Genomic DNA, 18,496 nt, shown 5'->3' with positions numbered 1-18,496 from the left:
GCTCACCATCGGCCAGCAGCACATTCTGTTGCCATAAGGGCAGGAAATGACTGTAACAAAGCTCTCAGCAGGAAGAGGCACTACACCTGTTATCCACGCTGCTGACAAAAATTACTCGGCTTTACCAGAAACACGAGTGGTGACTTTGTTTATCCGCAGGGCACGGAGCCCCAGGCCCTTCTCACCTTGCCGTCCACTCCGGAAGGGCTGTTGAACACATACTCCAGCTGAAAGATGATGGCAAATGCAGGGTGATGGACCATCTCAGGGAGTCGGAGGCGGCTTCTCAAAACCAGAGCCTGGTTTCCAGAGCTGCATCTAGAACACAGAGCAGTGGCAGGTCAGGCAGCGCTCCCGCTGCCCTGCACCCCCCTGGGTGCCGGGTGCTGCTGGCGCGGCAAGTGCCCACAACGATGCCACTAAGTCCCCAATGATGCTGCCAGCCCCCAAGGCAGCTCCCAAACCAGAGCCTTTCTAGGTGCTTTAATCAACACTCATTCCAAATCACCAAAGCTTATGTCAGGAGGATGGACAATACGGCCAAGTCTCCAGGGAGGCTCATCCTCCAGGGCCAGCCTCTGGAACTTCCTGCCTGCTGGTTCTCAGCCACATGAGACGGTGATCGCAGGCCCAGTGGGAGGAAAGCATGCCAGGATCTCCCAGACCCCAAGCAGCCACAGGTGGAGGCACCTGTCATGTTAACTCCAGAACCGTCACAGCACAAATCAGGAGTTTCCAACTGGACAACACTGGGGGCTGCTCCTAATGGATGTAAGTCAGCAAGAGGAAACAAAGGCACCAGGGAAGAAACCCAGGTGGACAAGCGCACACTTCACACGCAAAAACAGCTCCATTTCGCTTTGATCCCCGGTTATGTGCACCCCCGTACCTCCCAATTCCACGGGGCCGGACCCTGCAACCCTGGGGAGAATACCTGGCCTTTGAGGAGGAGCCAACTTTCCTACTGAAACTGGCAGAGCGCGTCAAGGCCATGTCCATCTCAGGCACCAGCACCACCACCTGTGGCCTCTGCACGAAGCCCAGACCGTTGTGCACACCGACGTGCAGGCGGCGCTCCAAGATCTCCAGCGCGCCGCCGTCCAGCGGAACGCCCCCCTAGGAAAGCACACGTCACACAGAATAAGTCCCTGTGCAGAAGGGCAGAAGCTCCCAAGGGAAAGGCAAGCAGAGAGAAGGAACCGGAACAGCCGTCTCAGGCATTTCCTGATCAGATGGCACTCAGTGAAAACGAGTCCAGGCCAATGAAAGGCAAAGAAGCCCACGAGAACCACTGGCCTTAGCGCCTTTTCGAGGTAATTGTGGGTTTCTCACACAGCATGGTCTTCTCAGGGCAGTACACCCCAACACACCCTCCCCCCGGAAGGTGACTGAAGCACCAAACTCTTGCTGAGGCTTCTCTGGCTGAGTTCAATGCTCAAGATGCAGCAAACGAGCAACCGGGGACCCAGGGCTCCAAAGCGCAGGAGCCCACTGCCCCCGAGGCACCTCTGCCCTCCCCCAGACTCAGACACTGGAGGCGTGAGCCGAAGGGGCAGCGGGACGAGGGAGCATATTTATGCAGTAAGTCATAAACCAATAAACACGGAATCTGCCCAAAAGTGATCGCTAGATATTAAAGTGTTTCATCTTAAGAAAAAAATGTACAGGCACTTTAACAAATGAGCAAGGACAGTCCTCCAGGCAATTACTGTTTATTAAATTATGTGATCATGGCAAAATGATTCCTGAATCTTCAAGTTTTCTTCATTGCCCATTAATCAAGCTGAACAGACCTAAATTCAGCCTATTAGTCTCTGAGTAATGAAAATAGAGCGATGGAGGTAACAGAGTAACTACCAGTTGGATAGGAACAAAAATACAAAGTAGTGAAAATACATAATAAAGTGATTTTTATGGGAATACATAAAATTTAACAATGATACTCCTAAAGCATCTCTACCATCATGCAATACACTCTGAGCAGTAAGAACACAGCAGGAACCACAGCAAGAAAATGTGCACTCCGTCAATCTCCTCCTCTGTGTTTGTCTCACATGAGACATCGTATGGAACTTCCTTGTCAAGAATGGAGAGCAAGCAAAAAAAGTCCATCTCATCGATGTGTGCATGTGTGCGCACATATGTGCACGTGTACATGTATGTGTGTGCATGTGTGTGCGCATGTGTGTAACTAAGACCTCGCTAACTTCACAGACTGCTAGGATGGTCACCTACCGATGGAACCACTCACTGTCATGACCAAAGAGTACTAAAGGTCTGCAATGGGCCGATACTGATGCACTTCGGGTGCAAGGGTGAACCCAACCATGACCCTGTCCTCCTGGTGCAAATACTCCACAGAGGGACTACCAATAGAGCAATGAACAGGTAAGGAAACCAGGTGCTCTCGGCGAGGGCCAAGTATCTGGAGAAAGGAAGCAGGGTGACATACGGACAAAGTCTAGTAGAGGAAGGGGCCGCAGCCTCAGCAGCACACTCAGGTGGCCTGTCGGGGCGGTCAGGTTTGCACTGAGACCCGAAGCCTGAGGGACCACGCAAGGGTGTGGACGCGGAATATACAGGGAAATGAGCTAGCTGTCCAAAGGCCAGGTGGGGACAAGCTATGGCCTGTGACCGCCAAGAGTTTATGATAATGTGTCACACAGGCAGGCAGAACTGACACTGTGATAGGGAGCCCCTTTCACAGAAAGCAGGTCTGCTGGGATAAAATGACTAAGATTTCTAGTCATGTCCTTGGATGAGCCAAATATCTTGCAAATGCTCTTTGTAAATGCAGATTATTTTATTGGTTTCCCTATGCTCATTTGGTGATTTAATCTACTTTTAAATGAAGACTGTTTTAAGATATAACGAAACTAACGTGAGGGTCTGAGGATAATAGCACCTCCGCCACACAAAAGTTAAGACAATGCACCAGATTCCCTTGCGAGCCACTGCACGAGGAGCACGCAGGACTGCGTCACCAGTGGCTGGACCGTCCACCCTGGCGGCATCAGAGGCCGGCAGCTTCCCCACCTCTGTCCTGCCCTGCCCGCATCTCCACTGTTCAGAATAAGTTCCGCCATGTAAGACAGTACCTCCCGAAAGTGATCGCTGATAAGGAGTTCTAGAAGTTCTTCCTCAAACTTCTCAAGGGAAGGGTACAGCGTGAAGAATAAATCGTCCAAGTACCACGTGACAGACTTCTGAAGGCGAGGCTTTCGGAGGGCGTCCCCTGAAACAATGAGGGGGCTCATGGAGCGTATCCTTGGGGACGGGACCACCAGAAGCATCCAGGGGCTCTCACCCACCAAGGTCCAGGCCGTGGTGCTAGGACCTCCGGGCAGAGAAGAGACCACAGGCACAGCTCTCAGACCGAACACTGAATCAGAACCCAGCTCCGTTCACACCGAGACGCCAAGCTGATTAAACAAGCCCAGATTTCATTTACAGCCCGATTCCTCCCCCCACCCTCCTCCAGGAACACATTTTATAATTCAGCAATCCAAAGAACACAGATTACAGAATGCAGGGTAACATCTGTTCCTATCAGCTTGGTTTCCCTTTATCACTGACTTCCTCTCTAGCAAGAACACAGCCAATGATGCCATTTCTTATTTTTGTACGTTTACCTTGAACCATTTGGAAACATGCAGAAATACTCATGAGCACATTAAGCCAACAAGCAAAAACACCGTCTGGGCCGACACCATAAGAGAAAAGTCCCCATCCTGCTGGGGAAGCAGCCCCAACTGGGAGCTCTGTGAGGACAGAAGGGGACGGTGGCTCCTGGCACGCAGCTCGGTGCCGAGCGCAGAGCAGGTGCGTCAACCCTCGGCAGCGAGGGGCGTGGTCAGGTCCTGTGCAGGCCTGCCCCCCTCCCCCGGGGCTCAGGCGCGAAGGCAGGATGAGGGCCAAGCCGACCACCTCCCCACGAGCACACAACCCAGGCTCTGCCCTCCCACCCCCGTCACTACTCTGCTGCCCTCTGTCTCTTCCCAAGCCTTAATAAGAATTAAAGTGCAAAGTCTTAGATTCTGAGAGCGGATTCCAAAGGTAGAGAAAGGAAACAACTGGCGTGAGTCTCGGCGCAGAGGGAACCGTGGTGAGAGCCCTCTGTCATCCTGCCGGGAGGTCAGTCTGCAGCCAGAGGCGATTCCGGCTTTGCCTCCGCGTGCACCAAGACCCTGAAAATATCCACTGCCACCTTCTGCCCCACTAATTCCACTTTTTGAACCTATTCGGCTAAATTAATCAAATGTGGAAGGAAAGCACTATGTGCAAAAATACTCATTAAACATTATTTATAACAGAAAAAAAGAAGAAACAACCAAGTGCTCACTAGTAGGGGAATGTTGAGCCAACTACTCTAAAATAGAAAATGAGAACAAAACCCATATTGTCAAAGATTATTTAATGACTGAAAAATAATCATAATACTACATGTGAAAACAAAACACAGAACACTGTGTATTAGATCACTCAATGCCCATTTTATTTGAAAACCTATGCATTTCCATGTACACAAGGCTATGTATGGGAAGTAATCACAGAGGACTTTCTCTCCTTCTCTGTGGTTTTCCACACCTTCCGCACCACAAATACGCGTGAGATTCTGCATCGTTCACAAACAGGCTTATGCCTCTAAGAAATCCTGCGTGTTCCTTTCTAAATTTAAGAAGAGTCTAATCTGCTCAGCGGATGACTCAGAACCGCTCAAAGTGCAGGTACAGCTACTCGCCACAGCCAAAAGCTAAAAACCACCCAAATGTCCATCAACACACGAACAGATAAGAAACACGTGGTCGATCCACACACACGATGTTAGCCTTAAAAAGGAAGGAAATTCTGACACCTGGATGGACCTTGAGGACATTGTGCTCAGTGACACGAGACAGTCACAAAAAGGGCAAATACTGGACAGTTCCACTCACAAGAAGTACTTAAAGCAGTAAAATCAGAGACAGAAAGTGGAAGGGTGGGCGCCAGGGGCTGGGGACAGGGACAGGGAGCGAGCGTTTCATGGGGCAGAGCCGCAGTTTTGCAAGATGAGAAGTTCTGGAGGTGGACGGTGGTGGTGCCTGCACAGCACCACGAATGTCCTTCGTGCCCCCAAACTGCACGGTTTAAATGGTTAAAACGGTAAATGTTATGCTACATTTATGTTACCACAATTTTTCTTTCAAGAGCGGAAACATATAAATTCCAACTTTTCATGAAATGGTCCAGGAAGTGTCTGACGCCCGTCCTGAATTAAGACCTTCCATCAGAGGAAGAGGACAAAAGAGGTAAGAGAGGGCGCATTCCCCACTGGGCCCGGAGGAGCCACAAGCTGCAGCTGCAGGACCACCAGCCCTGGCACCAGGCTCTCCCCTCTGATGCGCCCGTGGGCCACACAGCAGCGTGGGATTGCTCACGGGGGATTTCAGAGAAGACGAGGCAAGGCGGCCATGGCCCTCTGGGCGCAGAGAAGGAAGGAGGGGGACCATCACAAAACCAGGGCCCGTCAGCAGGAAGAGGACAGGCCTGAGCTGACATGACCACCTGCTGGGGAGGGTTGAGTATGTCATCCCCAGCAGGTGGAAGGAACCGCATGTCCTGAAACAAGGGAGGACACCACGGTGGTCACATGCACTCTGGGGCAAGGGCCTGGGTGCCAACCCCAGGTTCTAAACCTCAGTCTCCTCGGCTATGGAAGCCAGGACGGTGCCGCAGGGACAGAGCTAATACCGTCCACAGTGCGCTCCGTAAAGCAGCCCCAAACAGAGTCATGGCTCCCGTGGAAAGCCACACACATATGCACACATATCTCACCAGACTAATCTTAAATTCTCAACACAGCTCATCCCCGCACATTCTATTCTCCTTATTTTACAAAAGAGAAACGTGGCTCGGACATTCTAAATGACATGCTCGAGGCCGCCCCACTCACAGGAATGAGCATGAAGGAGACTCCAATGTTTACGCTGCTAACCACATGTCCACGAACAACCGGGAAAGCACCGTGAGAACTTCAGGGAGCGGATTCGCAGCAACAGAATCCATGAGTACCAAGGATGGGACGAGCTGGGACCAGTGGACTCAGGCAGAACTCCGGGGCACCGGCCGCTGCCAGCCCTTATAGAGACTGGGGCAGCAGCAGACAGACAGACTAGCACGTGTGCTGGGACCACAGCCCATCCCGCAGGGAACCTACCCACCTTCACCAATCACCCACATACAAACACTAAACTAGTGGTGGGCAAAGGCCATTTCCCAGACTGATGTCCCGTGGGGATGAGTCCTTCCGGTTCCACAGCTCAAGGGGCAACAGTGCAGGAATGGGTGTCCGGGAGGTGGCAGAGCCCAGTGCTTCTGCAAGAGGCCCAGTCCAGGCAGGAAGCAGGCTCTGCACAGCCTCCCATGACGAGGTGGCCCCCAGGCCCAGAGCCATTAGCAGCAACAGAAAGAGTCATGACCCTGGTCTCATAAGAGGTGAGAAGTGAGTCCCACGCACAGAAGTCAGCCAGGGAGAGGAAAGATGGCTCTTCTATTGGGAGACGAGACTGAGGAGCCACATCTGCACTGGGTAGAACCTTCCGGATCCTAAGGGGTCCGGGAGGCAGAGCAGGGCTGGGTGGCATCCGGATGGCTTTCTCCAGGCCACGTCTTGTGAAAGGCGCAGGCTCTGGAGACGGGGCTCTCACTCAGAAGACAGAGCAGGTCTCCTGAGCAGCAGGGCGGCCACGGGCGGCCACGGGCGGCCACGGCAGAGGACGGTAATCCGTGAAGAAAGAACAACAGGTCCTGGGGCTCAGCGCTTCCTAAGTTCTCAGCACTGGGCTTCACCGGCCCGTTCCTTTGCCCCCCAATGCATCTCCAGGGTCAGGTCCTAGGAATGTCCCCATTTTATGCAGGAAAGGGCAGCAACAGAGGCTGGGAGAGATTAGGAGCCTGGAGGCCCACCCCGCCACTCAGAGCCTCTCCCCTGCTGACTCCCACATCCCCCTCAGAACAGCTTCACCATCTGAAGTGTCACCCCGTTCACTCCACAACCCAACCTCAGCGGCCAGGGCTGACGGAACCTCGGCAGAGCTGACCGCCAAGGGAGAATCCTGGCCCTCACACTCTGTGACTGGGACTAGCTTTCACGGGTTTGTTGCCAAGCCTGTGGACAGGAATGCAATCCTCAAAACCGCACTGCTCCTACAGGAAAGCGGACCCCCTTCCCTCGGGGATCCCCACACATGCACTGTTGAGAAAACAGGGATTACAGGCGCAGAATAGGCAAGAACTCCCTGTAGTGATATCCTCTAGGGAAACGCTCAGAAACACCCCCAGATGCCCAACGAGCTCCCCACAAGGTCCTAACGGTCCCACAGCCTCCCAGGGACGCAGCTTTCCTGGAAGGGCATTCGATTCACCGGAATGCACCTCACCAAATAATGTTGCAGGAGGGGCAACAGAATGAGACGAGACTGAGGGTGCCCCAGGCAGAAGCGGAAAGGCGTCTGAGCCGTCCACATTTCTAGAACTGACTGTGGTGAGACGACACGTCCACCATTGCTTCAGGCCCTCCAAGGTATGAGCGCTCCACTAAGAGCCCCGCGCTGTGCTCTCCCCCCCGGCTCGGGGCCTGCGCACACGGATGCACCCAAGGCGCCTTCCGCCGATGAATCACAGACAAACCCAAGCACCAGGGAACCCTCCAAGGGATACAAGGTAGACACCAAACCCGGAGCAGTGGTTTGCTCTGGGGCGGTTCCCTGGGGAGTGAGACTGGAAGGGAGGACTTTCCCCGAAGTTTTCCTTTGTCATGTCAAAACTGGAGCTCACACAGGGCGGGCACCAGCTCTGCTCCTGCCACCCCACCACCACCCCTGCCTCCCACAACCCACGCTCATGTGTGGCAATCCAGAAGGCGAATCCCAGCGAGGACCGGAGCGGCCCCGGGAGCGTGGAGAAGCTCCCCACAGCCGCTGAGGTGCTTGGATGCTGTCTGCTGAAAGGCAGCGTCAGCAGGTCGGGATGGGGGAAGCAGCGTTTTCAAGGAGCACCTCAGGGGGTGGCTGAGCAGGGACTCGGGAGGACCACATGGGACACCAACCAGAGCAGGCCACCACGTGAAAGACCAGTGGGCACACGGCTTTGACAAAATGCTTCTCCAGACAGCTCTGCTGAGCTCTGGTTTAACGGCTGAGGAAACAGGGCCTGGACCCGGCGGCCCGCCCAGGACGGGAGGGCCCACGGCCAAGGCTGCTTTGGGGGCACGTCTGCATGAGCGGGCCTGCAGGATGGAGCGGCCACTCAGTTAAACCAAACGAAGGGACGACAGGGGAAGGCAGCGAGGAAGGAGGGTGGGAGATGCACATCACTGAGGTGGGTGTTCAAAGCCACAATGAAGAGGTCAGAGTGAAGTAAGTCTGCGGGTCGGGGAAGAAACGCATCGAAGGCACCGTCTGAGGAGGACGGGCACGTGGCAAAGACAGTGGCCTTTTTCTGCCTCTCTGCCAGGCACACGCCACTGCCGGCCTCGGTACCGGGGACTCTCCCTGAAGCACCACAGCCATGCAAACCATGGACGGTGGCCTGTGGACAGCAGCACAGGAGACAGAACTTCCATTCAGGCCTCCTCGAGGCCCTGCCCACTCGCAGACGCTGCCAGTCCACAGCTCACTCCCACCAAGCCCCCGGCGGGGGGCTGTGGTCAAGTGTTCCAGCTGCTTCAGACGTCTGTATGGTGTCGGCCAGCTCGGGGGAGCCTGAGGCCCTCCACTTTCCTCCCACACTAGCAGCCCTGCGAGAAGTGGGCCCAGGATCCCTGCACCGCCCTGAGCACCTGGCCAGGAAGCCTCCCTCAGGACTCCAGCCAGTCCAGGCACTGGCCCCTGGCCTTCAAGTCCAGTTCTAGAAAACGGGCTTCCCACTTAGTTTTATGACTCAGCTTCCAATGCACTCGCTACTTCATGCAAAGCTCTGCCCCGCTCCAACGCAAGATGAGCATTCTGAGCTTTCCCCCAAACAAGAGAGATCTTCCCGGTCCCGACCCCCCTGGGCACGTGACCGGCGCGCGGGTCTGCGGCCACGAGAGCGGGCCAAGGAGCTCCGGTGCAGAGGCTCACTCTAAGCCAGGGCCCTGGTGCCGATGCAGCCATCCCGGCCTATCAGACCGGAGCACAAGAAAAGGTCAGAACCAAGCGAGGACGAGCCCATGAGGCTGCGTGGATTTCCTGGCTGCAGGGAGAGATGGCGATCGGCGGCGCCGGCTAACCTGGACCAACTCGGAGAGCTGCCCTCCAAGAACCGCTCAAGGGAAAAGGCCTGCCTCGCTTCGGGGGGGGGGGGGTGGCTGGTGACAAAGAGCCTCCAGAACAGCCAGAGCGAGGACCTGTCACTTCCGGTCACCCCCAGGCTGAAAACTCCCTTCGAAAGTCAGTCCTCACACAGATGAGGTAAAGTGGGCAGATGGGGCGAAGGCTGGTGACTGTGTCGACGTCCGTATCCTGGCCGTGACCTCGTGCTACAATTTGGGGGAAACTGGGCAAACAACACACAGAGTCTCTCTGCATTATTTACTAAAACCACATGTGAATCTAGAGTGACCTCGATAAAAATTTCAGTTAAAAACAACTCAATCCTCCTGTATCGTGGCATTTTACAAGCAAACAAATACCCATGTCCCCGTATGGCACCAAAATAAAACCAGACCCTCTGCAAATTGCAAGTGAATTCCACCGCTGAAGCCAGTCCCAGTCCCTGCCTTGGCCCTTTCAGGGTTATAAAATATTATTCAGCAAAGAAACTCTTTTCCAAGAGTGAGTCACAAAAGCCCAAAAGACCCTGGGCAGGATTTATAACACAGAGAATAACCACGTCCAGCAGCAGGCTCGGCGCCCGCACGGCTACAAGCCACAGATCAGCCCGGCGTCCGGCACGTCAGGGGAAGGCGGAGCAAAACGAGTTTCTTTTCTTAGATGGTCACTGGGGGACTTGGTGAGAAGCCGCGTTCCGGTCCTTTCTTCCCGAGAAGAGGGAATGTGCTCTCACGCACTGAAGTCAGTGCTCCCACCCGCCCACCCGAGCACGCCGCAGCTCCACTTCGAGGGTCCTTGGTCATTAGCTTTTAACAAAAACAAAGGTATTAACAACATAAACTGTCATCAGTGTTGCGATCTCTCAGACACTGCCTGCATCCGGTAAGTGTCCCAGTGACCAACTGGCCGCTCCACAGGAGGGGGCAAACAGGAAGCCACGGGGGTTCAGATCACTTCTGAAGACATGACCTTTATGGGCAAGGCGCTGGAATCATGCCCCCATCTGTAGCTGGTCCCTTTGATCCCCCGGAGAAACTGAGAACAACGCAGGGCCATCGGAGCTGCCCTGTTGCCTCTGCAGTAGGGACTCGTAAGCAGACCACAGACGAGTGCGGTAGTTCCAGGTTTTATCTGCACCTCTACTGACCCCCACCAGCAAGTCACAGAGTGAGGGACATACCTCAGGCCCCAAGGACAGTCTGCCCACCCAGAGCCCCAGGTCAGAAAGACTTACAGAAGCTGGCTTTAAAGCAGGTGTGCACCTAGGATCTGGACATCAGCACGTAGCACACCGGTACTCAGAGCCTCCCCCGCCGACCAACGGGGCCGAGGTCTCAGCACCAGATGCAGGTTGTCATATTGTTTTCAGTGTCAACAGCGATGACCATGCAGCATTCTGTCTCCCTGTCTAACCCCTCCTTCCCTTGAAAGAGGACACAGGCAAATGACCAAGGGGGAGAAGACTTCCCATATGGGGCTGTGGGGGGGAGGGGTGGAGCCTGGTTAGTCATGGCAGATCCAAAGCCAGGACCCCTCCTCGGACTTGCTCCTATTCATCATTAATTTATCCTTTCTCATGTATCATCATCTCTTCTCAGGAACACTGGAGAAACAGTGACCTCGTGATGGTGATGACCACCACAGACCCATCCCAGAAATTCCCGAACTCAGACAACAATGTCTGCATCCCATCATGGACCACAACATCAAACCATGTGCAGGACATTGTTACTGAGAACATTCCCATCCTGGAGGTGAGCTACGTCTTTTCTTTGGAGCCTTGAGTGTTTCTGTTCTAAGTCAAAACTCGGCCCCTACAGCTCACATCCACGCCCAACCCTGCTCTCCCCAGAACAGAACAGGGCGCCAGCCCACCCCACACGAGAGTTTCCAGCAGAGCCAGTGGGGAAGGACTGGCATGGCCCCTTCTCCTGGATCCCTCAGACAGCCAGACAAAAAGCCTCTGGAAGTGCCCGGGAGGAGCGTGAGGCCAAGGTCAAGGCCCATCAGCAGGCCTGAGAGCAGAGCACACGTCTACAGTGATCTCCTGGCCCCTAACCCACCGCTGGAGAACCTAGTTCTAAAACACACCAAGCCAGAGTTTTCAAAAATAATCAAGACATCGCACACCCACATTCACAGGAGCATTATGCACAACAGCCAAAAAGCAGAACCACCCAAGAGTCCGTGGAAAGGTAAATGGGTAAACAAGATGTGGTCCATCCATGCAACGGAATATCATTCAGCCTCAAAAAGGAAGGAAGTTCCAACATGATCCAACAAGGATGGGCCCTGAGGACCTGATGCCCAGTGCAGTAAGCCGGTCACAGAAGGGCGAGCATGGAGGAGAGGCCTAGAGGAGTCGCACTTACAGACAGGAGGGAGGACGGCGGTGGCCAGGGGCTGGGGCAGCGCATGTGGGGAGCTGTGGTTTAGGGCGGACAGAGTTTCAGTCTGGGGACATGAGAAAGTTCCAGAGGTGGGTGGTGGCGAAGGTTGTACAAAAGGTGAAAGCACTTATTGCCACTGGACTGCACACTTACAAATGGTTAAAACAGTCCATTTATGTTATGTCTATTTTACCATAATTTAAAAATAATAATAATCAAGGCCCTGATATGGTCCAGTAAGGGTGAGAACTAACAACAGTGATTTTTTCCTGACCTTGGTCATAAAGACATGAACTATTTGTCTTACAAAAGCATTTCCCGAGAGAAGAAAACAGAAGTGACTTCAGGGATGTGAGACATTGTTCGGAAGGGACTACGAAGAGAGATGGCATTGCCCTCCCTGCCCCTCTCCCCTCCACTCCCTTCCACTTCTCCTCCCCGTCCTCCTCCTCCCCCTCCTCCCTCCTCCCCCTCCTCCCTCCCATCACCGCCCCTCACCAGGCCGTTGGCTAAGACTGCCTAGCCATGCCAGCCCACCTCCACCACAGAGCCTGATTCCTGCAAGGTCTGACCATCAGCTAATACAGACTCACCAAATGGACAGAGACAGACAGAGCAACCCTTACCCTTTCCTCCATGAGCTGGAAGGAGGCCAGGTATGTGCTGCAGCCCAGACACCAGAAGGTTCTCAGGAAGAAGATGGAACACGGGCTCCAGGAGCGGGTGTGGCCTCAGGGTGTACTGCAGGCTGCAGCTCTCAATGAGGGTCATATGTGTGTTTTCTGGGGGAGAAACACCTATGTGACAGCTGGAACCAAAGGCCCTTTTGGTCGAACCAGCCAATAAATTGAGCATCTAAGCAAGAAACACCACAAACAGGAAACGTATTTTTCCACAGAGAAAGGGGAAGAGCTCTGTTAGATCAGCCTAAAAAGCAAAAAAGAATCAATTCTTAGTTAACTCTCTGCTGAAACTGTAATGACAGAGATACTTGTTTTCAATGCAACATAACAAAACCTCTCCTGCTCACCTCTCCCCACCCCCCGAGTGCTGAAGTCCAGGCACTGTCTGGTCCCCATCATCAGAGGGGGGCTAGAAGGCACCCTTGGCCCCAGCCAGCCTCCCTTTCCCACTTGGCATCAGGACTAGGGCCTGGAGGCAGCAGCCCCTGAGACAGAGCCCTGCCCTCAAGGATACACGCTCTGTATCACTAACACACCGATACCCGTAGTACAAGGGAGAATGGGATCGAACCCCAGGAAAGGTGCAGATAGCGGATAGTGAGCTAGGGGGGAAGTGGAAGAGGGAGAGCATCCTGGAGAAAGCAGCCGCTGAGAAAGGCCCAGACACAGAGCTCAGCAAGATGGAGGGAACAGCACCCACAGAAACTGGGGCGCAAGAAGAGGCAGAGCCCAGAATCACAGGGCCCTGGGGTTGAGAGGGCCCAGGGACATGCCCTGTACTCATCCCCACCAGAGTCTTGCTTGGTCTTGATTTCTTCCATTGACAGGAGCCTCACCACCTTCTGAGACACACTATGTGATTTCATGAAAAAAGAACTATGATCTACTGCATTTGTTAGAAAAAGAAATTAATGAAAACTATATTTTTCATACCTAAATGCTACAAACATGGGATCTGCTTAGTTTAAAATTTTAAATGCCCCAAAAGGCACCCTCCCGTGTGGCTGGTTGGAGACACTGGTTGGGCCTCCGTGGAAAGCAAACAGGAGAAATGTTACAAACTAGCCCCCAGACCCAGCACCGCAGCTTCCAGGAGTTCAAGCCACAGCCGCACAGGCATGTGTGCAAAAGGGCAGCCATCCACACCAGCGATGCTCCCAACCTCGGTGCTGCCGGTCTACCCCGTGTCTGCTCGCAGAGTCACTCTAAGTCTAACCTTCTCTAAGGTAAACCATTCAGGGGAAAAGCAGAGAGAAAAATGAGAGTTGGACATGCACCTCTGTTCCTGTCCTGGTAGAGACCCCCAGGGTCCAGGAGACTCAGGCCGCCTGGGGTACAGCGGAGGGCGCACAGCAGTGGGGGGGGGGGGGAGGCCTCACTGAACCTTTTTATGCTTTTTTATGCTATTTTAATTCTGAATCACGTGCATGTATTGCCCATTCAGGCAAGAAATGCGTACATTTCTGGAAATGCCCACAGGGAGGTGAGCTACCAGCCACGCCCCCTCAGGCACACCCACACCACACAGCCTTCAACGCAGTCCCAGGACAAGGTGCTGGTTGCACACGTCCTTCAAAAGGTCCTGATGCCGGGGTGCCTGGCTGGCTCAGTCAGTGAACATGTGACTCTTGATCTCAAGGTTGTGCAGTCAAGCCCCACGTTGGGTGTTAAATCCCACTTAACATAAAATTAAAAATTAAAAAAAAAAGTCCTGACCCTAAGGGTGCTCCAGGACACAAAATGCTAGCAAAGCAATGATTAGACTCAACTAAGAAATAACCTAAGAGCCAATATTTATCAATAAAATTAAGCTTCAGACTAATTCCTCCTCCATCATGAAATTTTCATCAAATTCAGCAGGCAGTGGAAGGGATGGGGTTGGCTCAATTTTTAACTCAGGCCATGGGGCATGCTCAAAATTCCCATCACAGAATCCAGGCAGCAACTCAAAGATACAGAAAATCACCCTCCCAAACAGATCCACCTCCAACCACTTGACCCCCTCCACAACCCTGCCCTGGGCCAGCATGGGCCTCCGGCATGGGCCTCCAAGATGGCTTCCACCAGGCGCCCCCATCCATCCTCCATGCACCCGGCAGCCAGAGTGGGTCACACAGCCTCTGGGTCACAGAGGCCTAGCAGGAAGCCTTGCTCTGCCTCAGGCAGGCCCCCCGGCTGCTGGGCCTCAAGGAGGACGGCGGGCACCCCTGCAGGACGGTCCTCTGCAGTCAGGAACAGCTGGACGGCCTCGTCGAGCCAGACAGAACCAACGGGCCTCACAGCGAAAGGTTTCTGGTGCCAGTGTGGCCAGTGACAAACAGCAGCTGCTTCATCTGGTGGACAAGGCCGCTGCCCCAGAGGCCAGGAGGCCGACAGCCTCCCACCAGGCGGCTCTGGGCTGCCTCTCCCGGGGCCATCTGTGCGAAGCAACACCCTCCCCTTACCGTTCCTTCAGTTGTGGCAAATCCAAGCCCACCATACACTTTGCCCTAATCCACTAAATCAATCAGCTAAGCTGATAACAGTTTATGCTGAGAAAGAGCACAAGATGGGCTCAAAGCAGATAACATGTGGGGAAGTTACAGGGAGGACGGGAGGACTCCCACGGCAACACCCAACACCGCAGGCCGGGCCGGGCGGGCCTCATCTCTTACGTTCGACAGGGTCCTGGAGCAGCGGGTGCAGGAGGGCTCGGGGGGTGCCGTGATACAGCCTCAACCTGCAAAACAAGTCCACAGAGTGCGTGTCAGCCCTCTGCATCTTGCGTTCAGTCACGAAACGTCAGCAACACTTCTCGCCCCACACCCGCTAGAGCTTTCTCCATGCCATCTCATCCTCTGTAGAAAAGAGACAGCTGAGCAGACCAGCAGCGCCCCCCCCCCGCCCCCCCGTGCCCCCAGAGCTCCTGGCCACACACCTCCAGCACGCAGACAGCATTGCCCCGACGCACCCAAGACCCAGGCGCTGGAAAAACTACACCAGGGAAATTTATCATCTCTGAAATGTCCCACAAAAGACAACATCTGAGGAACCGTCACGGCTGGGTACCTAGAGCAGTGGTTCTCACCCAGGGATACTGCCTCACAGAGGATATGTGGTACTGTCCAGAGACATTTCCGACCGTCACAGCTGGGAGCGGAGGGGAGTGCTTCTGGCATCTGCTAGACACCCTGCAGTGCCCGAGGACGGCCCCCACAGCAAAGACGTGTCCATCCCCAAATGTCAGCGTGTGAGACTGAGAAGCCCCGTCCAGCGTGACAACGTACACTTCAGCCCCGGCTGACGTGGTGACACGCTGCCTTCTCCGTCCTGCTGTGTCCGGCTCCCGAACGGAGCCCGGCACCGTGTGCTTGCTGGACGGATGCGCGCGGCTAACTGGGTGTCCGTTCCTGAAGACATATTATTCAGCACCGCGTAACCTTACTGACGTGAGGATCCAAGGCAGAAGAAAAATTATCCCTCCCTACGGCGCACTGACAAGTCCCTGAAACAGGCAGAGTGACCTTCCTCTAGGGACTCAACTGCCTCCATGCTGACACTTTGCTAAGGGCAAAAGGCAATCCTAGCGCCAGCCCCAGGACCCTGTACGTCTACTTCAACACAGAAAAATGCCTTTGGAAACTTCCTTTATCTCTACCCTCCAAGATACATGCTGGCAATCATCCCCCAAGCATACGCCCACCGATACACATCTGAAGGGTGTCATGACTCAGGTTTTATGAGACAGTAATAAATGACCTTTTCCTAACAACCCTTAGTCCCCTCGAGGTCCTGGAAGCCTTGCTTCCCAATTCCGTAGAGACTTACACTACCCCTAACCCCCTCCCAACTTGAGTATATAATGGGCCACTCCTCACGACCCCAGTGCAGCTCTTTCTGCCTACGGGTCCTGTCCCCGTGCTTTAATAAAACCACCTTTTTGCACCAAACACATCTCAAGAATTCTTTCTTGGCCATCGGCTTCAAACCCTAACTAGTCTTTCTGACATCACTTACCACACGTATAGCGCTATCTCTCACGCCCAGAGCGAATCGGAGTCAAGAGTTTGGGTCAGAGTTTGGGTCACTGGCCTAAAACCCCACAGGAATAAGTGAGAGCCCACCTCCACCAACGCCCACACCCAGGGCCTGAGCCAGTCCCACCCCAACCTAAAGGACACCTGCTCGGTTCCCCAGAAATGGCAAACAGTTACTCCCACAGTCCACACTGTCAGCAACAGACCACAGCACGAGTTGACAATCGTAACGCTTTCTGCTGTGGCAGCTAAATCTCCACAAGATGATGCTGGAAGCCCCAAGGGTGAAGAAAACAAGGCAGATACCGCTTGTCCTGGGAGGCAGAGGTAGGAGATTCCGGTTTGTTGCCGAAGATCCGAAGAATTCCAAACCCACACGACAAAGCCTGGAGGGAGCCGTCCTGCCTCCGGCCTTCGGCGACCACTTCGACCACGGCCAGCACGTTAGGGTGGTTTAAGGACGTGTGAAAGTACATGGGCTGCAAAACAGAAACCACAAGTTCGGTGACGGACTGACCACCCACCAGCTGTGTAGAGCGCACAGAAAAGGCGCGGGCACACTCGCTCTGCCGTCATATAAACGCCACAAGCGCATGGCCGTGTGCAACCCCACGTCCCTTCCCCGGCGCCGCATGAGAACAGGCACCGTACAGTAGCTCCCTCGCAGTCAAGAACATTCCGGAGCGCCCAACACCCAGGACATCAGACCACTGGCTTCTGCTCCAGGAGCTTCCCACCCACAGAAAACGCCGACAGACAGCAGGCCCTCTGTGCACCACCCCGTGGCCCGGCGAGGACCCGGTCGCTGCAAACACACACACACAGACACACACAGGCCCGCTGAGCCACTTGATGGAGTGCTCGCTGCAAACAATTACAACACCACTCACCAGGACCGACTCCAACCGTTAGGAAGCCCCACCTAAACTAGTTCTCTTCCAACTAAGCAGGAGCCTTAGATTTCTGGAGATGCTGTGTAATTATCCCCAGTTTAGAACCCAACTAACACCTTTTTATGACAAAAAATCGCCTTGACATCATTTTCTTACAAGATTTGTTTTTTGGATCTAAGCCAAGCAGACGGTATTCAAGTTGCTCTTAAAAGGCTTCCCACCTGGAATGTTCCCACTCCCTCATATGCAAATGCAGCCCAGCTGGGCCCCATTCCTGCCCATCACCAGGGGGCGGTGGAAAGGGTCAGATCCTCCTGCCTCCAGCCTCGCAGGGATGTGTGCTCAGGGGGAAAGAAAGCGCCTCTGCTCTGCGAGGTTTCCTTCTACTTCATGAAGCCCAGTGCGGCTGCTTTTATTTAAAACTAATAAACGTCATAGGCACCGAAGATGGGGACAGAGGCGCTGCCGGATTCTGCAGAACAAACCTAGATGGGGGCTCTGGACACGGAGGGGTCCCCGGAACAGCAGCGTCTGTGCTAGGGGACAAGCACGGGGTGCCGGGTCACCCGCTGAGCACAACCCCCACCCCCCCTCACAAGGCAGGGAGCGGTAAGGCAGGGCCAGGCTGGGCCACTGAAAGGACGTGATTTAAACGTGGACTAATCCCCCATTAACGAGTCATTACCATGGTGTCACCGGGAAAACGTTTACTGTAATCACAGACTGTCAGCCCAGGATAACTGAGAGACGCATTAAAACACCAGCCATGAGATATAAATCGTTATTCTATTATCTTTTATTGCAAAATGATGAAATAATGACCACTTACAGCTGACAGGTGGTTGGACCAAAAGAGAATTATGTTTCTGTTTCCAAGACTCAAGAACTGTTTTCAAAAGCCCCGCTGTAGAGTCGGGTTTGTCCCTGTCTCACCTCTTATATTTATACCTGTGCACATCCCTGTTAGGAACACTATCCCCTTTTCCTTTTGGCAGTGAAACAAATATTTTAAACCCTGATGCAAAGCCACGGTCATCTCCCACTTAGAGGTCACCTTGAAATCGCTCTGCCTGGAGGCCGTGGGACCAGCTGCATGTTCCAAGTTCAAATCTATGGCTGCTCCCTCTCCCTTCCGTTTACCCCCGAAAACAACTGTTCTGAGACCAAAACAACAAGAGCAGAGCCCCGTTGTTGTCTGTCTGCTAAAGCCCCATCTTCAAC

The 18,496-nt window shown here is 54.0% G+C and overlaps 1 protein-coding gene across 5 annotated transcripts in view; it reads right to left on the bottom strand.

Annotated features, from left to right (window-relative positions):
* Nucleotides 1-18,496, bottom strand: part of NPHP4 (nephrocystin 4) — a 113,090-nt gene that overhangs the window by 75,295 nt on the left and 19,299 nt on the right. For 2 of the 5 annotated variants that reach the window (XM_045803515.2, XM_045803516.2), the window contains exons 5-10: nucleotides 16,689-16,861; nucleotides 15,021-15,085; nucleotides 12,310-12,465; nucleotides 3,099-3,235; nucleotides 935-1,116; nucleotides 186-318 (exon numbers count right to left, since the gene is read on the bottom strand). In XM_045803515.2, the coding sequence (XP_045659471.2) occupies nucleotides 186-318; nucleotides 935-1,116; nucleotides 3,099-3,235; nucleotides 12,310-12,465; nucleotides 15,021-15,085; nucleotides 16,689-16,861 (846 nt within the window). The other 3 variants (XM_045803514.2, XM_087858538.1, XM_087858537.1) reach the window with 3 other exon arrangements.

This window comes from Ursus americanus, chromosome 33 (assembly GCF_024610735.1).
Source record: "Ursus americanus isolate L20-20 chromosome 33, mUrsAme1.1.p, whole genome shotgun sequence".
Lineage (NCBI taxonomy): Eukaryota > Metazoa > Chordata > Mammalia > Carnivora > Ursidae > Ursus > Ursus americanus.
The sequence above is the reverse complement of the archived record's forward strand: the minus strand, read 5'-3'. Positions and strand labels throughout refer to the sequence as shown.